General features: G+C 31.5%; 1 protein-coding gene across 1 annotated transcript in view; it reads left to right on the forward strand.

Annotated features, from left to right (window-relative positions):
* BCHE (butyrylcholinesterase) overlaps positions 1 to 14,580 on the forward strand; it is a 52,778-nt gene extending 38,198 nt beyond the window's left edge. Inside the window, exons 3-4 of the mRNA XM_033121304.1 lie at positions 8,341 to 8,507; positions 14,215 to 14,580. Of these exons, the coding sequence (XP_032977195.1) occupies positions 8,341 to 8,507; positions 14,215 to 14,339 (292 nt within the window). The 3' untranslated portion in view covers positions 14,340 to 14,580. The remainder of the gene's footprint in view (positions 1 to 8,340; positions 8,508 to 14,214) is intronic.
* The last annotated feature ends 7,777 nt before the right edge of the window (positions 14,581 to 22,357 follow it).

The following is a 22,357-nucleotide window of genomic DNA, read 5'->3' on the forward strand; positions in this document are numbered from 1 at the left end:
TGGGCTTGCTGCCATCAAATTTATGGCAAAGACTAGAGCAAACAGACATGAAGAAGAGCAAAACTGATAGAATTTGGAAGACTCACAAAAGAAGCCAATTGGTTTCAAGTTTGCAATTATTTTCTTATCCATAATTAATGTTGCCTGCCCCCTTATTAAAATAAGTGCTCTTGTGTTATTATGTGAAAGTGCATTTGAACTTTCCACAGACCTTTGTGCTCTAGCCCCTCTGGGATTCATGTAATTCCATCCAAATCATACTAGTTAGTAATAGTAGCTCTACTGTCATTAGAAAACAAAAATAGGTACAAATATAATGCATTTGCACATTTTAAATTAAGCAAGTGCTTGCTAAGCTAATAAAAAAGAAAAAGAAATGGAAGGAAAGAAAGAAAGGAGGGAGGGAGGATATAAAAGGAATGGAAGGAAGGAAGGAAGGAAGGAAGGAAGGAAGGAAGGAAGGAAGGAAGGAAGGAAGAGAGGAAAGAAGGAAGGAAGGAAGAAAGGAAGGAAGGAAGGAAGGAAGGAAGAGAGGAAAGAAGGAAGGAAAAGAGGGAGGGAAGAAAATTTTGTTTCTAAATCAACCTAGTATTCAGCCCAGTTCATTTTCTGGAAAGCTGGAGTAGGCTAAACATTGCCTAATATTCCTGTTTAACTCTCTAGCTAATTAAGCAAACTCTCTGCCCAAATAATGCAGAGGAAAGAAGAAAGAATAATCCAGACCGTGAAAGCTTTATTCATCCATCATACCAATGGTATAGTTAAGATCTTTGGGATCTTTTATCTGGCAACCTTTTGCTCTTTCAGCTGATGAACAACAATGTGGTCTAATTGCTAAATGAGAACTGTGCACTGAGAATCAATTTGTTTGCATGACTATCCACCTATGTTAGTGAAGTATTTAGGAGAGTGGATTAAGTACAAAAACCTCTTCTAAATACTAATTAAGACTTAAATGTTCTTACAAAACATAGAAAATGTGCTTTAAAGTGGGCATTTGATTCCTAGTTATAAATTTAGAAAAAATACATCTCAGCAAAGGTGAAAATGTGTTGGGAGATTTAAATTTAGGTTAAGAGGAGAAACATGTTTATGTGTGTTTAAGACATTTTGTTTCTCTTTTTTTTTTTGCTTTAAATATGCCTCAGTTTAACAGCACTGATTACCAACACACGCCAGTTTCTTTGTTAGGTGCTTACAATTAAAATAAAATAAAAAAAATAGACATGTTTCCTGACACCAGGGAGCACTTAAGAAGTCTCACATTATATGCTGTATTCAGCTTTACTTTTTAAAAATCATCCTTTAAACTGGATGTTTTTTGCTTACTTTGCTTACTTACCAGGCATCCACTTTCATAGCACATTTCTAGCTATATTATAACATGTTGACCTTTGATATTACTAGCACTGAAACCTCATCCCATATTCTGAAGGCCTCTAGTAACTACAGTTGCTAATTATTCTTAAAGTTAGAAGATGCTGTGCAACTAAATATACCTCATTTTTCTAATGGTATTTATTTAACTGAAATGTAATCTGTTCCTTTTTATTACTGTTGAGTGAACAAATCTTCCTATCTCTTTTTATGCCTTCCCCAGAAGGTTTAGCCCATTTATGTGTTTTGCCTTTTGAGCAAATTTGGTGACAGAATCATACAGTTTACATATTTCCTTTGGGATTCTTCCCACCCTTTCCTTCTCCTCCCTTCTGCCCTCCGCTCCCTTCCCCTGCCTTCCTCTCCTCTCCTCTTTCTCTCATAAAGATCTATATTCCTATTTCTCTGTGAAGTTGAGAATATGTCCCAATCCACCAGTTAGGAAAGATGAAATAATACACATTTAATAACCAACTTGACCGTGGACTCTACTTACATAATATATTTAGACCCAAGAAGTGATTTTCAGAGAATTTCTGAGTTATTGCAAACTTCGCTGTTGTACTAATAGAATCCTGCCTCTCGGGTACCCAGTATACCTGCCTAGAAAAACAAACCTTTTGAAGGAGAAAACTTAACAAACTAATGAATCTAGGGCATTTTCTTCAGTGATTACTTTCTTCATTTCTATAGTTTGCAATGGAAATGTCAGGAGATGGGAGGAAGCAAGTAACAAAAGTGAACTAGATTTAGATATTTGCCTTAAATAGGAGGCCTGACAATTAAGTTCACAAACTTGTTGCAACGATGTTGCTAACCGTTTTTGATATCAGAAGGATTATTCATTATGGATTTGTACCAACTGGACAGTCAACCAAGTTTACTATTTATAAGTGCTGAAAAGGCTGCGTCAAAAAGTTAGATGAAAACAACATGAACTTTTCACCAATTCATGGCTCTTGCATCATGATAATGCACCAGCTCAGACGATACTGTCTGTGAGGGAGTTTTTAGCCAGTAAACAAATAACTGTATTGGATCATCCTCCCCACTCACCTGATCTGGCCCCCAATGACTTCTTTCTTTACCCAAAGATAAAGGAAACATTGAAATGAAGATATTTTGATGACATTCAGGACATCAAGGGTAATACGAAGACAGCTCTGAAGGCCATTCCAGAGAGAGAGTTCTAAAACTGCTTTGAGGGGTGAACTAGGCGCTGGCATTGCTGCATAGCTTCCCATGGGGAGTACTTCAAGGGTGACCGTAGTGATATTCAGCAATGAGGTATGTAGCACTTTTTCTAAGATGAGTTCACAAACTTAATTGTCTGAACTTGTGTAATCTAAATTGCAAATAACTCCTCATAAAAAATTGTCTATGCACACAACTACATTATAAACTCTATATTGCTTTTGTAACTAGTATATTTTCCCTTATTACATCCAGAGGGAAAACAGTACAGTAAAAAAAAAAAAAGAAACCTCCCTAACAAAATACAGTGAGTTTAAATGGAGGACATAAGTGAGCCCTGGAAAGAGTTGAGTTTCAATTTGTGAACAGACTTAAAAGAAGCTCATGCATATTGTTATTCCTCATTAGCTGATGTAGTACTTTGAAGTCAAATACAGTATTATTTCTTCAGGCACTTTAAGAGTCAATGTAACTTTTCAAGTTTTTAATCTTAGAAGAGTAATATTTATAAGACTTTTTTTTTATCTTAACACATGAGAATAAAGTGAATTTCTCCCTTCTAAAACTATGAAAATTAATAGTTTGTAACTGATATTGATGTAATTTAAAATGTATACGTATAAAGTTCTGAAGGCTTTTCACTTAGTTCTCATTTCAACAAGCGTTTATTAAGCATATATTTTCTGTTCAGGCTTATGGTAGATGCTGAGAAGGAAAAAAATAAATAAGATGTGATAGACCTGAAGCTCAAAATATAATTATTATTTATATAATATGGCATGCTTATAGTGAGTTACAATAGTATGTTATAATACAAATTAAATTTTTATGGAAATTATATTTCTAAAATTGTTTTTGGTGTCCTTAATATTCAAGTTGCAGAACATATATACACATACATGTATGTACATATATTTATGTGTGTATACATATACATGTATACACACATATACTATATAGAGTATATACAAATATATAGTATATGTATAGATATGTGTGTGTGTATATATATATATGTGTCAGATTCACAGAAATGGGCATGTTTATGTGCATATGTATGTATATATGAAAAGACAAATTATTTAAATTATTTCACTTGTCTTTAAAGATTCATTTTGAAAGCCTGTAGAAAACCTTGAAGTTCTGTATAAGAAGTTTCACAAAACTAATCAGTCAACCTAGGATTAGCCTTGTAGATTAAAATGGAGTCAATATGATTGAAATATTGGAAATGTGTTCGTGAATTAATACTAAGTTGCTTTAATAAAATTCAGTGGTATCAAATTCATTTTCATTGGTTATATAATTAAGAATAAATGTGATAATTAATTAAAGAAAGCTCTCTTTGGGTCAGTTTTCAAGATTGTACAGATTTTGGGATATTTAATTAAATAAAGTCAGTAATGGAACTTGGTCAAATTCATAAATATACTGCAGTCACAGAAAATTCATCTAGAAGGAATCAAATACTTCTCTGTAATGTCTATATTCCTAAGGAGTTTTCTATATGCAAAATGAAACAGAGAATATATCTTGGGAAAAAACATGATTTTATTTATCCTTTGCTTTTTATTAGTGTCTCTATTTCACCCATGTCTCCATATTTATCTAAAACAGATTATATTATACATACATGTTCACCAATTTATATTCAAATATGAAGAGTAAATTTGTTTATTATATCAAAATTGTTTTGTATGTACTTTATATAAATATGTCAAAGTAATAGAAGCAACTTGTGAAATTTTTTATTTGCTGCTATCATTACTATTCATGACACTAACTCAATGCCTCCATTTTATTTTATTTTTGCTCTATTTTGCTCAATCAGTTCCTAATTTTTTTCTAAGAGTACTAAATCTGCACATCTCACTTTTTTAGATGTTGATGGTTTAGGTGCCCGTTATATGCTATGCTATATTATCAATTTTATTTAAATGGTCAACTGTAATATCATTGTGAAAAGTTTACATGTAAGGCACATGTTAAAACTGGCACACAATGTGTTATAGCCATAGTAAAAACTTATCTGATGCAGAATTTCACATTATTTGACTCAGAATACTAATTTTCCTGAAATTGGAGAAATGATTATCTGTGAAATATGATTTTCTATGTGGTGGTAGTTTTTAAATGTGAACATTTACTATAAAATAATGAAAACTATAACAGGCAGGAATTTCTGCCTATTTTGTCTTTCTTGAATCTTCTGTGACTTAAATAAATCTGACATAGTATGCACTCAATAATATTTGTCGAATGAATGAATTTTTTCTCTAAATCCAGGTTCTCTTATAGTTCCTCTATTCCTTAAATTAAAATAAAATTTGATTTAAGTGTAATGTGACATGTAATATGAATCCATAAATATTTGTATATTTAAGAAATTATCCAATATAAGCTGTTACCCCTTAGCCCTGTTATGACAGTAGAATATTTCAGGAGGCCTTTCAACTTACAACTACTAATCATGGCTTCATCATACTAGCTTAGAAAGCAAACAAATATATTCATTTTAAAATCCTCGTATAGCTTATTTAGACATTATAGTCTCTGAATTCTTAGTCAAAAAGAATAATAATTTCATTTTAAGTTTAGCAGGCAATATTGGGATTTATAATCCCAAGAAAACTTGATGCTTGGAGCTGAATTCATACTACATCTTCATATTAGGCAGCCTGAGTCAATTAATATAATTTAAAAAATCTATTTATGAAATGAGTTGTGAAATCTGGGCTCAAATAAAATGACAATCAGATAATTTCCTGAAACACAGATGCAAGAAAGGAAATCTGATTTATTTTGGTTAAATAAGCTATGTCTTAAAACTTTCAAATCTACCTAAGGAGAAAAGTGTAAGATGACCTTTAGACCACTTTTGTATCCCATACAGTAGAAAAAGATTCTGATAGTAAAAATAAAGCAGACATTACTCTATTTCATGGAAAAATTTAGGTATTATCATTTTGAAGTCATTATTTTGTGACAATAACAGAAATATTTTTGAAAAACGGCAAAGTGCACATGTTTAAATGCATCTTATACTTTTGAGATTAAAATTACATAGTGTTTCAAAATTGTATATCTGGAAAATAGGTTGTATTTCACAAAGTTTTTAATTGATACAGATAGGAAGATTATTACCTCTCTTGTTAGGTTTTAAAGTCTTTGGAAATTTCTTCAAATTATAGAGTAAAATGTTCCATCATTTCAATAGCTATTTCAATCACTTTTTGAAAACTCTATCTGCATCCATAGGCACAGGAATTTTATTATCTCTGAATTGTAATTTGGAATGTCATGAGTTATTTCATAGGACAAAGTTTGTTAAATGAATACTGGCAGTGCATTAGTGCTTCACTCTTGAACTCAAGTACAAGTCAGGTCTGTTTAAGTCACCATTTGCAGAAGCCAGATGAATGTGCAGTTAAAATGGTGCCATAAGTTAATTAGAGTGGAATTAGAAGTAAAGTGGGCAATTTAGGAACATAAGAATTGCTGTACCGAATCAGACCAATGGTTTTCTTGGTTTAATATCCAGCCTCCAGCAGCTGTACTTGTTAGTTTCTAAAGCTTTAAAGCTTTAAAGGAAGACTCCATAATTCACCTAGACAAGTGTGCCATCTGTGATCTGGAGAAATTTTCTTCATGACCTCTCTCAAATAATACCCTAAAGCAGGATGTTTCAATCCTGTTATGATATGGGTTTAGCTTGAATAGCTCTGGTTTTTAATAATTCTTATTAAATCATCCAATTCCTACATAAAATCAACTAGTCCATCAAGAAGCTATTTATTGCTAAAGCTCCAGAATTCATGGTTGAATATGTCTGCTTTTATGACAAAATATGAATTTATGGTGCTTATTTTATACAAGTTCTTGATAGCATAATCTACCTCTAGATAATCATACTGAATAAATGCCTGCTTCTCTTTCCAAAATTTACTGGGTTCACAGGCTTTTGGGAAAAAAAAAAAATCTTGTATCTACTATCACTACTCCCAATTTTACATCTATTAATAATCTATAGAAGATATTGAATGATGAAAAATTTTATGTGAACTTTTAGGAAAGTTAAACAGGAGTTTTTCTAATATGATTTTGCTTACAGCAGAATGAACCTAAGAGAAAGGAATGACTTACTAATCCTTATCACTTTAGTCTTCTGCTTATGATGAAAGTATCTGTGACTGCTTTATAGGTTTGTTGATTATTCTAGATACCATACCCAGGTCAATAATTCTAAAATGCTATGTTCATTGTAAGCAATTTAGGTGAAAAATCCCTCAAATATAGTAAATGCCAGCAACCTAAAGTCTAAACCATTTTTCCAGGCTGTCAGATCCTAATGTGGTAATACTAATATTCTAAAGCTACAATTCTAATAATAGGACATCATCTATCCTAAAATGCAAGAAAACTAGCTTTCTTGTTGTTATTTGAACTAAGATGAATACTCATAATCTGTGCCTTTGTTAAATTTATTTCCTCTCGTTAGCTTTCCCAACTTTTCTTTCTGGTTCAGTTCCTTATTTCCTCTCCTTCAGCTAGAATCTCATTCCTTCAGGTAATTTCCTTTCAAACAAGCAGTGATTGCTCCCTCTTCTGACGGTTTGTAGTCCTTTGTTTATGCTTGATTTAGGCTACCATAAGTGGTTATTTGTTGGTTATTTGTTTTCTTATTTGAAAATGCCCTGAGGAAACTATGTTTCCCCTATTTATTTGTATTTCCAGAGTCATGTCTGACTCATAATTATAGCTTAAAACTATATTAAAGGAAAATCTATAGAATCTCCGGTGACTGACTACTTGGAGACACTAAAAATGTTCACTCTTTGAGCTTCTGTTTAGTGACCTAGGTGATAATATATTATTGAGTGATACAAAGGTGTAAATGAATCCAAAACTATGAATTTCTAAAATAATAGAGTTAAGTGATACTGATTTAAAAATTGAAATGAAAGATAAAAGAAATATCAGCACAAAAAGAGAATACAAAGGTTCTGAATTGACTTAGGCACATGATGTTAAGGAATGAAGGGATATCAAGCAGAAGTAATAAAATAGGACAAAGGGAAGGAAATGAAATAAGGAGGAAATTGCTAATGAACTATCCCTAATTCCTGTTGGTTGGCTCATGAAGAAAATATCTGAAAATGAGCTTGGGAATGTGGGTGACATCATGTTTATTAACCTTTTCCTGAACCCACTGGGAGATTATGGAAAGGATTTTAAGCAGTGAACAGATCTACAAAACTGTAAGATCAATACAAAAGTGAGACTGAAGGCTCTTAATGCAAGAAGGTAATTCCATAATAGGAAAATGTATAATCAGTTCCACACTCAGGAAGTAAGTATAAGAACAAATAGAATGAAATAGATGCAAGAGATATCGAGTAGATGGTATTAATTTTCATGGTGAAAAGATAAGGGAAAAAGATAAAACAAAAGTAACATTGCCTATTTAAGCATTTTAAAAAATAAAACATTAGCATGATTGAAATAAAAAGGAATACTTTTTCCCTTGCATATAAAGCAAAAACGCATGCAAAAAAAGTTCTTCACATTTCACTTCCTACAATTTTAACTAACATAGTCCTTCAAAGTACTGAAAACATTCAACCCAGTTTATTTATGCTTCACATCATCAAAATAAATCCACAATTTTTTTCTGACTTTTTAAAAAGCTCGTTTGTTTTTGAAACAGTATTATTTTTATCTAACAATGATTTCAGTAGAATTATAATATCTTTCTTTATTTTTTATTAGAAATCCAAATGGGACCCAGAATAGTAATACAAGATGGCCTGTCTTCAAAAGCACTGAACAAAAATATTTAACCTTGAATACGGAGTCACCAAAAGTATACACTAAGCTACGTGCTCAACAATGCCGATTCTGGACACTATTTTTTCCCAAAGTCTTGGAAATGACAGGTGTGTGTTTTTTGTATGTGATTAAATACTTGGTTGTAGATTATGTAAAAGGAGGATAAGGTAGACTATCCAAGGCATGGTGATGGTGTTAATCTGTGACTTTACAATTGTTTGATTCCAATAAGTACATTTTATTAAGAACTTTCTTCCAGCAAGTTTGGATAAGTTTTGAGGGCTTGCTATATAAGCAGCACTTTCGTAGTTAAATAAAGAAAACTAAAATAGAAAATTTCCTGAAAGAACATAAAACTTAGTAGTGGAATTAAAATAGTGTACTACTTGCTACTCAGCCAACATTTTTGTAATTAATTAATAGATAATGAATAAATAAAAATTTAAAATAATTTATACAACTAAAAACTGGAACTAATAAAATATAGAACTAAATATAATTTATATTCAAAAATAGATAAAAACAAATTCATTTAAAAATGAACCCTTGATTTCTAAATGAAAAAAAAACCTCTAAAATTTACACTGTTAAAAACACAATCCAAATATTTGCAAATTATCTGAAATTGGAGATATTTATCTAACAATATGTACATATATTACATAATACAACAAGAAAATAGTTATTTAGTTCACTAGTCTTCAGGAAGTGATTACCTAGACATATAAGGAAATACTTGGAAAATGATTCAGATTATCATATTATTTTAAAATCCATTAGTAAGAAATTACTTAAATCAACTTGAACAATCAACTCGAATGATCACATCTTTTATGAGAAAAATGACATACATATCCAATCCAAGGCCTGGTTTTAAAATGCCCAGCTGTTTACAACCCATGTGGCTCTTCTAATCTATTTTCTGCTCTAATTTTTTTCAAATAAAAGTAATTGCCTTTCAACCATCGGACATATTGCTGGCCAATTTCTATATACTTTGCCATTCTGTTCATCACAACACTATACTTTTCATACTACATATTAGATACCACCATACAGTAGATGTTTTCAGTTTCTTATTTAGAGAGGAAAGGGGTTCGTTTCACTCAAATATGAGCATCTCAGAACTTTGATTGTTGAATATGCCTTTTGATTATCAGACATTACTCACTAAAATTATAATTTTGTACTTCATCTGTTTGGGAAAGGTTTCTGACATACCAGTGCTCTGTGTATTACCAAATGTTCTGTGACATAATGTATAACCAGAGATGGGCTTCTGCATCCCTTGGCAGAGCTACAGAACTGCCCTTGTGTCCTCTGGGTGTAAATAACAATGAGGTAACGTGTTTCATCTGCCAAGAGACCAGAAGAGCTACCACTTAACACATCGCAGACTACACAGTCTTAAGCTTTACTTAAAATATTTTTAAATGAGAGGGTCATAATTTGAGAAAAAAAAAATAAGAGTGGGGTTGGGGGAAGTGAAAATGACTAATTTATTATAAGCCAAATCAAGCCATTCTGGTTAAGAATAAGGCACATATGGTCTATTGGAAGTTATTTGTTGATAAAATAAAATTTGAATATTAGCAATTTTTGAAGATATACTTCAAAATCTCTACCTTTAAATACTCCACTGCCATTAAACAGGTTTAATAAACAAACTCAGACATTTTTGGCCAGCTGCTTCCCTTTCCTTTGCAGTGCTGAACAACTTTTCTATTACAGTTCCAGCAAAACTGTATGGAAATACCACACCTGCCCTGGGTTAGTATCATGCTCTGGGATAGTGCCTTGTGTCTTGAAAACGTAATTTAATATTTTAGCACTATTTTTTTCCCCAGATAATTCCTTCAAAAAGTTACATTAAATATATTTTATAAAGTTTAAAGTAAATGCATATTTTATAACATCAACAATATATTCGTCAATAATAAAAAAATAAATTTAAACAAACAAAACCAGTGTGAAATTGCATGTTTTTAACATTTAGAAATCATAGATAGCAAAAGGGTTTAAAAAGGTTAAGAGCACATTTTCTTATCATACCTTAAATTTTTCAAGTTGCAACACTTTAAACATTTCAATTTTCAATGTTTTGAAAATTGAGTTATTCAGATGAACTGGATGGAAGTATTTATGAAAATATTATTTTTTGAAAAAAATGCAACTCTACAAGTAAAAGAAAATTTCAAAGAATCACTACAGACTGGATATCTTAAAAGGAGAAATGTGATGCTGACCTCATTCAAATTGGAAGACTAATAAAGCTTTATAAGTGTCATTTGAGCAGTAGTTTACATTTGAGCAATGATTCTTCTCAAATAAAATGATCCCTAAGACATGATTCTAGTACTTAAACTTCAATCATTCTTTAGCACATGCCCCAGCTGCATGCACCTGCAAGAAATAAAATGTACAATATTTGTTTCAAATGTTATCAAATTCAGAGTTTTCACTAAGAATGTAACTCTATAATAGCTCAGAATCATTTTAAAAGAAAAAAAGAAAGAAATGACCCATTTAATGTCAATAGTATATCAATGATTTTTACTAAAATTGGAAGAGTAAATTTATTTGAAGGAAAAGAAAATCTTTGACTTTCACATGTTCTTAATAAAAACAAACATTAGATCCAGTGGCTCCTCCTTGGGCCTTTCAATAAATCATGAAACATTGTTACTTGCCAAAACTAAAGAGGACCAGATATAATTTTAAGAGCTGAGATCCCACTTGGATTGGTCACTTGGAAGAATCATTTACTGCTATTCGCTAATCAGTTAGCAGGACTGGAAACCAAAAATGAGAGTGGGAAGCTGATTTGGAGAAAAAAATCAAACTGTTTTGCTGTTTTCATAAGTCTGAATATTTAATCCCTTATTAAAAGTAAAACAAAACAAAACAAAACAAAAAGGCTTTGGGTAACATGATAATTGAATCAAATTATCTTTTTTATGTCACTTTAAAAGTACATGAAATCTTCACAAAGCCTATCCTGAGTTTATAGCAGTTCACTCTACTATCACACCCACGATCAAAATTACAATAGGACAACTAATACATTGTGATTTACTGCATAATGAATTACCCATTTCTTGATAATTGTAATAATTGGTCGACAAACATGGAAACAAGTAAGTAGTAACAGGGACAGAAGAGATTTTCTGTGAACTCTCAAATACATGAAATATAGTGGGGTTTTTTTTATTATTATTATGATAATGCTCAGCAGAATTCAATATCAATTTAATCTCTTCTTCTAACTTGACATCCATTAACAATTTTGGGTTGACTCATTTCTCTGTGTTCTCTCCTAACTCCTCAGACTTGATGAAATAGACACAGCTTTGGTGAAAGATCGCTTACTCTTTTTTAATTGACAAAATAAAATATAGCTTTATTATTATTACTCTTTCTGTAGGAAAGACTGACTTTTTTGTTTTAATGAGAACACAGTATGGATACAACAAAGATTACAAAAATCCTGAAAAAAATGGCGTCAGTATGTTTATGAACTATTGGTATTGATCTAGCTGTACATGGATTCAATGAAGAGCAAAGTTAGGAATAAATTTTTGTGACAAGGACAGTAAATGCATTAGTGGAGTTCCCAATATGTTCACAGAGCTTGATTTCATAAGGTACATACCACCTCATCCATGCGTCACAGTAATATTGCAAAATAGATATTATGAACAGCATGTGTAGTTGTAAAAATAATTCAAAAAGTAATGCATTTTTTCTGTCACTAATATAGATAATGGTCAACCCAAGTCACTCCAAAGCCTATACTGATGTTCTTTTCCTTATTTCTCACTGCAGTACCTTGTTAATTAAAAAACAAATCGATCTACATTTCACAGATGGTAAATCTATAGTTATTTAAGTGGCATTCCATTCTTGAAAGGAAAGGATGAGGGGGGAGGAGAAAGACTTCTAATTTTGGTTTTGAGTTATGTCATGGGAATCAAGTTTTTTTTATTATCTTTTTATTATGGTTTATTCAGTTCCACTGGATTTGGTTAGAAAATAAACGTTTTATATTTTATTGTCTTAGTGTTCAGTACTTCTAAATGAAAAACGGAGTCAGGTTTACAGAGCATTTGTACACTAAAAAATAAAGTATTTCAATACCTTGACTCATAGATGTTTGATTATGACACATAAGGAAATAAATTTGCATTTATATGAATCAGTGGATTTGGAATCATTCTATCAACAAGAAAAGAAAATCAGATCTAGGACATTTCCTCTAAGTTTTAAAATCCATGGTCTAAATTATCAGTCATTTATTTGTTATATCAAAGATTTTGTTTTTTCGGAATTTTAGAGTCCTTATTTCATGTAAGTAACATTTTAAACAGTATTTAATTATCATAAAAATAACATTAAGAGTGGGTCATTTCATATGACATTTAATATCTTTCACATCTAATGTTTTTAATTTTTAGAGAAATTGTTTTTTTCACAAAGAAACTGTAGTCATTGATCTTTTAAAAGCTATTTTTACATAAAAACAGGATATTTTTGTATAAATTCTCGAATATGTGTCCAACGTCCAAGCATTAAAAACATTTCAAACTTAAATTTACCCTAAATTACAAGGACTATTTTAATGTCCATAGAAAATATTTAATATTTTGATTTTTATCTAAACTAAAAATCAATCACTGAATGTGCTCTATTGTTAATAGTATGAAAGAATATTATAATATAGTATGAGATTACATGAACTGTCTTCTCTAAATTAATATCTTACAAAGTTATAATTAATCCAAAATTCCAAACTGAAAATTATACATTAAAACAATTTTAAGTCCTTATTTTTAGGAAAGTAGAAATTACTTAAACTTTTGTTATTTATTCAGTGATAAGAGCTCAGCATCCTAAAAGTTTAAGAAGAGAACTACAATATATAAAATACCTTAAAATTTATATAATTTAAACCACCTTCTAGACTGATCATATATATTTCTATTAAGAACAAAAATATATAATTTTTAAAGTTTGTAATTTAAGAGTTTCTATTGTTCACAAACTTTATTCTTTAATGTAATCCACTTTCCAATCAGTCAATATTTCAAGGTTCTTACAGTACATCAACCACTTTTGGTTCATTGCCTAACATTTTTTCTGGCATAAACACTCCTCTCCCTTGACAAAAACATACACTTTGCAAACTACTGAAAAGAAGAGACTGTCTTAGTCATCTTTCTAATTTGCAAAGCAATTAACAAACTGCTTTCCTATAGTAGTTTCAATAAACTGCTTTCAATAACCATGCATTGTTTTTAATTAAAATATATTTTAATAGGATGAATGTAAAATCTGTATAGAATGTCAATCACCAAGTTCTCTCTATGCAAAATATTGAGATATAAACTTGTTCATTAGAAATAATACTCTGCTATATAATTATATATGTAAACGATATTTATTAAATGAGATTTTTTGTTATAAATAGGGAAATCAAGAAAATAGAATAATACCTAAAATCTTAGAAACAAAACCCAATATATGTAATGAAATATAATTTGACATAATTTAATATATACACTCATCTTTGCATTTTGTTTTATATATTTTTATATTTTATATATATTTTATACATATGTATTATTTGTATTTTCATATAATGTATAAATATTTTATTAAAATCTTTTCAGGTAGTGAGAAAAGCTGATAATAAAGAATTAAAAGTTTCTGTGCAGTGTACTTGGAGAAAATGGCATCTGTAATCAAAATTATTTTTCAATTAACATAAAGAGAGATTAAAATTTAGATTAATTCAATTTATTCCATGTTTTACAGGAAATATTGATGAAGCAGAACAAGAATGGAAAGCAGGATTCCATCGCTGGAACAATTACATGATGGACTGGAAAAATCAATTTAACGATTACACTAGCAAGAAAGAAAGCTGTGCAGGTCTCTAATTAATAGATTTACCCTTTATATAATGTTCGCTTTTCTGTAGATCAAGGCAAAAATATCAGTAGCTCTCTTATACACCTAGTACGAAAGTTATTATATAGTTGAACAAAAATGCCGAAGGATAATATCGATTTCTCACATCTTTCATTTAGCATTGTACCTAGCATTTCAAAACCCAAATGGCCAGAACATGTTAAATTAAATTTCACAATATAAAGTTTGGCAATTATATGCATATTAAAATGATTTGAAGCTTCAAACTCTTTCCTAAAAAATGTCTGTATTCTGTTTTTAGTTGAATATTATTTTTATTATCACTTATAAAAAGTTATATTTTAACAATTAATTAGGTCTTAAAACACAGGATACTATAACTTACAATACCGCTTCCTCTAATTAATTTATGAATTTAGTGTCAATATGAGTTATAAAAACAAACAGAAAATACTTGACCCCTTTGTTTTTAATAGAAAACAAAAGGGAAGTTTAAAATAAGAGGCTTTGTCACTTGGATAGAAATAAAATGTTGCTACCAAGAGACAAAAGTAAGGCAATATAATGAATTCTTGTTTATATTTTTAAAAATATGTATGCTTAGAATCCTCAAATTATATTCTATATTCTTTCAACTCTTGCCCTTTCTCAACTCCCCACTCTTTGACTCTCCCCAAACATGTATATGTCAATTACGCTTCCTATAATTCAGAAATAAAAAATGCAGATGATCCGAAGTCCAAAGTCAGAAGTCATGTACCATTTGGGAAAGAAGAACCCTGGCTGGACCCAAAAATATTAGGATTTTCATAAGGAAATTGTTCAATTCCAAGAGAGAAATGTTTATACTTTCAACAGATAAATTATATTATTTTTATAATTAAAAAACTACAAAGCTGCATTGACTAACTCGTGTGACAAAGGAACACATCTATTGATTAAGATCACTGAATAGTTCACTAACAGGGAGAAGTTGGGGGATGTTAAGTTTCTGAAAAGGGCCATATTCGTTGATTATGCTAATTAAGCATTGAAAACCAGCACTCAGGATAGGACAAAGCGAGTCTATAGGTCTTTACACTGTTGGTTAAAGCATATCCCATTGTTTATTTGTCTTAAGTGAGATCCAGTACGAGTCTGCCATCCTTATTCAAAGTTCATGGTACTTTATCAGATTCAGTAGGTAAGAGAGAGTCGCTATACAAGCCAAGCCAGTTTTGATATCACTTCATTTTGATATCAAAATGTAAATCCACATTTTTGCTTTATAGTTCTTCCCTCATCCAGAGATGAAGGAAAAAACACACACAAATAATAGGTGAATTATCAGGCTTTCCATTCTACCCCACTATCTTGATTTCAGGTGCCATTTTTCCAGGATTCATTATGTTTTTTGGAATCACTTGATCCTCCTTTTGATGTAGAATCCTCTAATATATGAAATATCAGGATGATATTTGTTCAACAGCATTAAAGACCCATTAAAAATACTCTTGATGAGGGCAATCATTAGAAAAACAAAGCTGATGATTGTAGAATTTCTTTAAGCTGTCTCACATGACATATTCCTGATATGGAAAGTTCCTATGGACCATTTTGTCCCACCTTGGACAATCAATTGTTTTGTTCTTGAATTTTACCTAGACAACACTTGACTTACTCTGAAGCTTTTACCCAAATGCAACAAGTGTGAGCCTGCACATAAAACATTCTTTGTTCTGTAAATAAATTAACATGAGTTCCCTGTGTCCTGTACCTTTACAAGAAGTTAGGTGAAGGCTTTTTAAAAACACAGTTGTACAACAGTCTATATCATTTTCCTTGCTATGATAGCCACTTACAGGATAGTTTAAATGTAGGATTCTAATTCTGGGATCCCAAACCAGAAGAGAAAAAAATTGTTCAGAAAGTGATGTAAATCAGTATTTCTGGCTTCTTGAAGATTTGTAAGTCAGACTCATAAATAAAAGAAGATATGGTTATTTGACATAGTAACAGTATATAAATATTAAAACCAAAAAAGTGGTATAAAACCATTGCTATACTATAGGGCAAAAGTGGAAAGATATTATATCAGCAAGTACTCAAAACCACAGAGGCTGTCACCTACTTTTGGTAAATTTTTGAAGTATGTTTCCCCAAAAATATGAAGGACTATGATGTCTAAGGTTACAACAGAACAAGTATAATTAGTCCAACCAGTGTCAGAATGTTAGCTTTATGGTTTGGTATCCATGTGATATTTATGAGGATTAAGGTAACAAGTCATATTAAAAATATTATAACTAGCTTTGGTTTTAAAAAAATGGCTGCCGGATAATATCTGCATAAAGACAATGATTTTTAAAGGTAAGATAATTAATTTCTGACCAATCAGAAATTAAATTCCAGGGATTAAACCTTAACATAATTGCAGCTATGACATTTTTAGCAGAATATTCTGATAAAATGAACGTTCTTGACATCACTGAAGAAAGGTGACAAATTCAACAGTTAATAAAATTTCCAGTTGCAGCTATAACCTTACTTAATTTAATAAAAGTATTCTCTTTATAGAGTTTGTTTTAAAATTAGGATGGTAAGAAAAATAGGAAATACAAGTTTTTTGACTTAATGTACTTAACATAAATATAAACCAATAGTGCTTTTATCAATGTCATTTTGGTGGAACCTTCACACTGTCAAAAAATAAAGAAAAGACAACCATATTTAAACACAAGCACATATACACACACATGCACACTCATACAGGTATATGCATACATACATGCATTTATACAAACAGAATTCTATTAATATCCAGCAAGGGATCACAGTGAAAAATTTCACTGCGTATTTCCAAGAGCGGGGGAAAAAGGATTTGGCAATACTAGGAAAGCAGAGTGCATTATAGTTATATGATGGCCATCTAATCAAGCATTAAAAACTAATGCAAGATATAAATATAAATTTATAAATATAAACATATTTATTGTGTATAAATATATAACTATAAAATAATGTTTAAATATATAAAATATAGGGCAATTTGTGATAAAACACAACAGTTATTGTCATATGTCACTGGAATGTGCTGCTATAATTGGAAAGCAATTTATTTACAAATTAATTGAAGAGATATAGTTGACCTATTGTGTGGATGCTGAGTGAGGAATATTATCTATCAAAATATGGGGAAGGCATAACTGGTTTGCAGAGGGAAGAACAAAAGAAATAAACAAAAATAGTAAGGAAGAGAAGGAGGGAAGGAAAGAGGAAGGGAAGGAGGGAGGGAGGGAAGAAGAGAGGGAGGGAGGGAGGGAGGGAGGGAGGGAGGGAGGGAGGGAGGGAGGGAGGGGAAGAAGAGAAGAGGAGAGGAGAAGAGAGGAGAGGAGAGGAGAGGGGAAAAAAAAAGAAAGAAAGAAAGGAGGAAGGAAATTCTTTTCTCACTTTGGCCCCAGTATCTTTTAGTTTAGCTGACCTTACTCTGTCTTGTCCCTGGTCCAAAATCTCATCTAGTTTCTGATTTATGAGAGAATTAAGGCAGTAGAAGTGGCATAGTGATTTTAGACGTAAATGCGAACACAAATAGCCATATACACACAACACAAAATGAATTTATCTCACCCAAAGAAGGCTGGATTTTTGCCAGCTATTGCTCATTTTCTTAGACCCATTTAATCCTTTTATAGTTACCCTAAGAGGTGAAAACCTGAATTTCAAAGGCAATTAATTGTCAATGCCTTGATCTTATGAGATTCATCTTTGGATTCTCAGCTAGGACCTGCTTGCACAGTGCCAACACACTCTGTATGGTGTTTGTTGATTGAGTGTATGAATAAGAGTAAGATACAGCAGAGTTCAGTTCCACTACTGGTATGTAGGAGAAAAATTGCATTGTGAATCTTTGTGGAGCCAAGAGGAACCATGAAACAAAAGTGGAAGAAGAAGAGGAAGAGGAGGAGGTGGAAGAAGGGGGAGGAGGAAGAGTGAGAAGGGGAGAGCCACCACCTGGAACTAAATTTATCCAAATGAGCTATCTAGGCAATTGGGTGTTTCAGGGCAGAAGAGGTGATGAGACATGGAATAGCATATGGTATACGTATTAGATGATTAAATAATTTCACATTGATGTATGGGTTATTTAACTCAAGGATTCTCCAACTTCAACCTTGACTACACATTTGAATCCCTGGAATAGCTACCTACATATGGCCTGCATATACCAGTCAATTAAATTAGAATCTCTGAGAGTAGAGCCAAGACACTATTTTCTTAAAAATATTCTTCAGGTGATTCTGATTTCTTCAGGTTGAAATGCATTAATTTATTTTTCTATGATAGCACTGTTTGTCTCAACAGATTAAAAGACAATGATTTTGATAGGGAAGAAATTATAGGTCCTAGATCAGTAGTTTCCAAACTTTGTTACATATTAGAATGATCTGGGAAGTCAATCAAAATCTTAATATCCATGCTACATCCCATACTAATTAAATCACAAGGTGAGGGTGGGAGCCAGGCACCAGTATTTTTTTAATGATCCCTAATTGGTTCCAATGTACAGCAAAGTTTGGGAACCAACAACACATTCCAGATGCTTAATTTAAAGAACTGGGTTGATATTTCTGTATTCATACTGTTTTAGTACTCACAAGCATATAACTATAAAACTTGAAATTTTATGTAAGAAATGTACTTGTTACTGATATCTGAAAGTCTAATTGTTTTTTTTTTTTTTTCCTGAACAAGAAACTATAACAGAGATAACTGCATTTGGAGAATAAATTTGGTATGCTCACTTCTTTTTAAAACCTCTACTCTCTATAAAGTTATCTTTTCAGGATATCATTTTTATGCTCTGGAGAGAGTGAAAAATAAGAAATAGTAAATTAAATATATATAATATTTTATGGTGGTTTATATCATAGCGTTTATTAGAGTACAGCATTGTTTGCTTTGGACTAACCCAGAATTTGCTCACTTGACAATATTTGGTGATAATAATTCAGATTCAAGATAAAAAATCAGAATTTTAATTCCCATTTTCCAGTATACTTTTCACATAAAAAGTATTGACTGTCTTGTGATCTTTCAAAGTAATTTCAAGTAATTATTTTTTCTAGGATCATAAAGAGATGTTGTTCGGATTAATTACTTAATGATTATTAAACTAAGTAGGTGAGTAGTAAGAGTTATTTTTCATGTAAGAAGAATTAACAGATACCCTCGAGGCAATCAATTACTATATTACCTTGTTTTTCTGAAGTGAGACCTTTCATTCTTTTTTAATTGTTTTTTATTTCCTTCAACAATTCAGGGAAGAAAAAAAAAACTATCGAAGAAGTCTCTGGAGAATAAACTATAAAAATGTATTTAACAATGTTAAGAATTATAACATCCTTGAAATGTAATGTGAAGAAAATTATCTATCTATGTATTTATGAGTATCAGTATCTATCTATCATCTATCTGTCTGTCTATCTATCTATCATCTATCTATCTATCTGTCATCTATCATCTATCTGTGTATATAACATCTATCTAGAATACGCCACTGCCAATTTTAACCACAGTGGGGGTGGGAAACACCAGAGAAATATTGACATAGTTGGTTCAAACTGGAATATAAATTCAAAGCCATTGCCTTGACCAAATAGCCTTAATGTTCCCTTCAGCTTGACTAAACTTTGGACAGATTTCTCCCTGACGGGAGGCCTCTGACCTCTTATTTCTTACAGCATTTACTTTAGAAATCTTTGTAAATTCTTTCTCTGCCCCTTGAAATGTATGTAAATCTAGCAGCCTCTTGTCAGTTTTACTACGCAGGAAATGTCTTTCTCAAGGACCTGGGAACCATTGCTTTGAAACTAAACATGAAAAGTGATAGTGCCTTCATCTCTCAGTCTTTGTGTAAAGTAGGAAACTAACTTTGATGGGAGCCAATTACCCATCATAGAGAAACACTTGTAAACTCAATGTGCTCAACACATCCCATTGGTCAACCCTTCCCCAACATCCTCCGGTCCTTTTCCACTAGCTTACTTAAGCACTTAAAAACCTTTACAGCTTTTGTTGCAATGGAGTTGAATTCAGTTTTCCTCCTGTATTGCAGTAGTCTTGAACAAAGTCTCCCTTGCTTGTTAACTTTGTCCAGTGCATTTTTTACTTTAACAGACTAAAGCAAATTCTAAAACTTCTTAAAGTGCCTAGGGCATACTCACATTTCTATCAATTTTTTATTGCCATATCAGGAAAAAACAAATATTTTTCATGCAGCAGATATCCTTCAGAAACAGTGACTCTCTTAACAAACTAATGAAGATGATAGCAGTACTTAAATTTATGAGGTATTGAATACCTATTTTTTGGTAGTTTTTCCCTAATATCTTTTAGATCTTAGGCAGATAATAATTTGCATACCTCTGTCAATCTCAAGTGTTTGGCAGTTATCATTTTTAGCATTTCTTAATATTCCAGGGTATTTTTTTTTCTTCTTCCTTTCTACATCAAATTTAAGTTTTCATGGTCATGCTGTTTTCCTAACAGAATGGCAGTGACAAAATTCAATTTGCACGTAGGGTTTCTTTTCTTTTCCTTTTATCTCTTCTCTTTTTTCTTTTCCATAATGCAAAAGAAGAGCTGCAGAACTTTGTGCTATGGTCTAGAAGTCATTGGTGATATAAAGGATTACATTTGCGTCTGCAATGCAAATTTTCATTATTCCCTTTGGCCTTTGGGAACAGAGCCTAGAAAATAACATTTTCCCAGAGAAAAAAAATATCATAAAATGTATATAACTTAAACTTCAGGAATCCTTACTTGCAAGGACTCCTTTGAGGTTGCTGTATGTAATTTTGCATTTGCAATTTTATAAAGATTGGGGGTGCTCAAAAGTGTATACAAGTGGACACTTTGGTCAACATTGCTCAAGCACTAGTTCACTGTAATCAGAAGTGTGTGGATGCTGATGGTAACCACTTTGAGCATTTCTTGTCATTGCAGAAGTCAAATGTGACTTGTATTCATATTTTGTTATTGAGTATAATGATTTGATTACAGTTTTCCTCTCTTCAAATGTGTATACATTTTTTTGGCACCATATATATATATATATATATATATATATATATTTCCTTGAAGAGGAGTCCCAGAAACATATGAGTTTCGGGAAGCGCAAAACTTGGTTTAGCTATGGTTTTTCACCACATCATTGGAAATGAGCCTTTAGTCTATAGCCCTAGGCACAAAACAACATTTTTAATCCAAGAGGACTCTTCCTTTCCCACTGTTCTTAAAGATATTTCCCTGTTTTTCATTAGTTGAATGTGCTCTTTGTTTGACAACATTGTAATATGTTAATTTTGAAGTTACTCTTTTTTTTTGCAATGAGTGAACAATAATAAATGCTAAGATCTGCTGTGGCATTACAATTTTAAACCAAATGTGTGTACAATATTCTCTTTGGTAAGTGAATTAACATTTTCATATAGCCATGAAAGATAAAATTTTAATAATCTCCCTTGGAGTTGTCTCTTTGAAGTCATGTGAAAAATATTAAGTGAGAATTCTAACAGAACACTGTTCCTTCTTTCTTGTTAGATTTTTGAAGATTTCAAAGACAGAGAGTGAGTATCATGTCCTTCCTCTCAATTCACCTGGCATTAAAGCCAGTTAGAGATGCACCTATTTATTTATCTTAATGTAGATTGAAAGCTACCAAGGACTGGGTCAAATTCCAGAGCATCTACGTAACTAGATATCTAAGAAAGAGCTAGAAAAAGCACTTTGTAAAATGAGAGTGGAGTTGAGGGAAGATGTCTCGATTAGAGATGTAATTTAGGTTGTCTCCAACATCAGGATAGTATATAAGGCCATGTGATAGAAGGAAATTACCTAGAGACTGAATGTAAATCTGAACTGAGCAGAGCCAGCACTCCAGCACTGAAACTTAATTTGATGTTTAAGTATCTGTTAAGCTACAGTGCTTATTGCCAGATCTTCATAAAACAACTTTCTTCCTCTTAAGTTTCTATCTTTGACTTGT

Source organism: Rhinolophus ferrumequinum, chromosome 2, assembly GCF_004115265.2.
Source record: "Rhinolophus ferrumequinum isolate MPI-CBG mRhiFer1 chromosome 2, mRhiFer1_v1.p, whole genome shotgun sequence".
In the NCBI taxonomy this organism is placed as follows: domain Eukaryota; kingdom Metazoa; phylum Chordata; class Mammalia; order Chiroptera; family Rhinolophidae; genus Rhinolophus; species Rhinolophus ferrumequinum.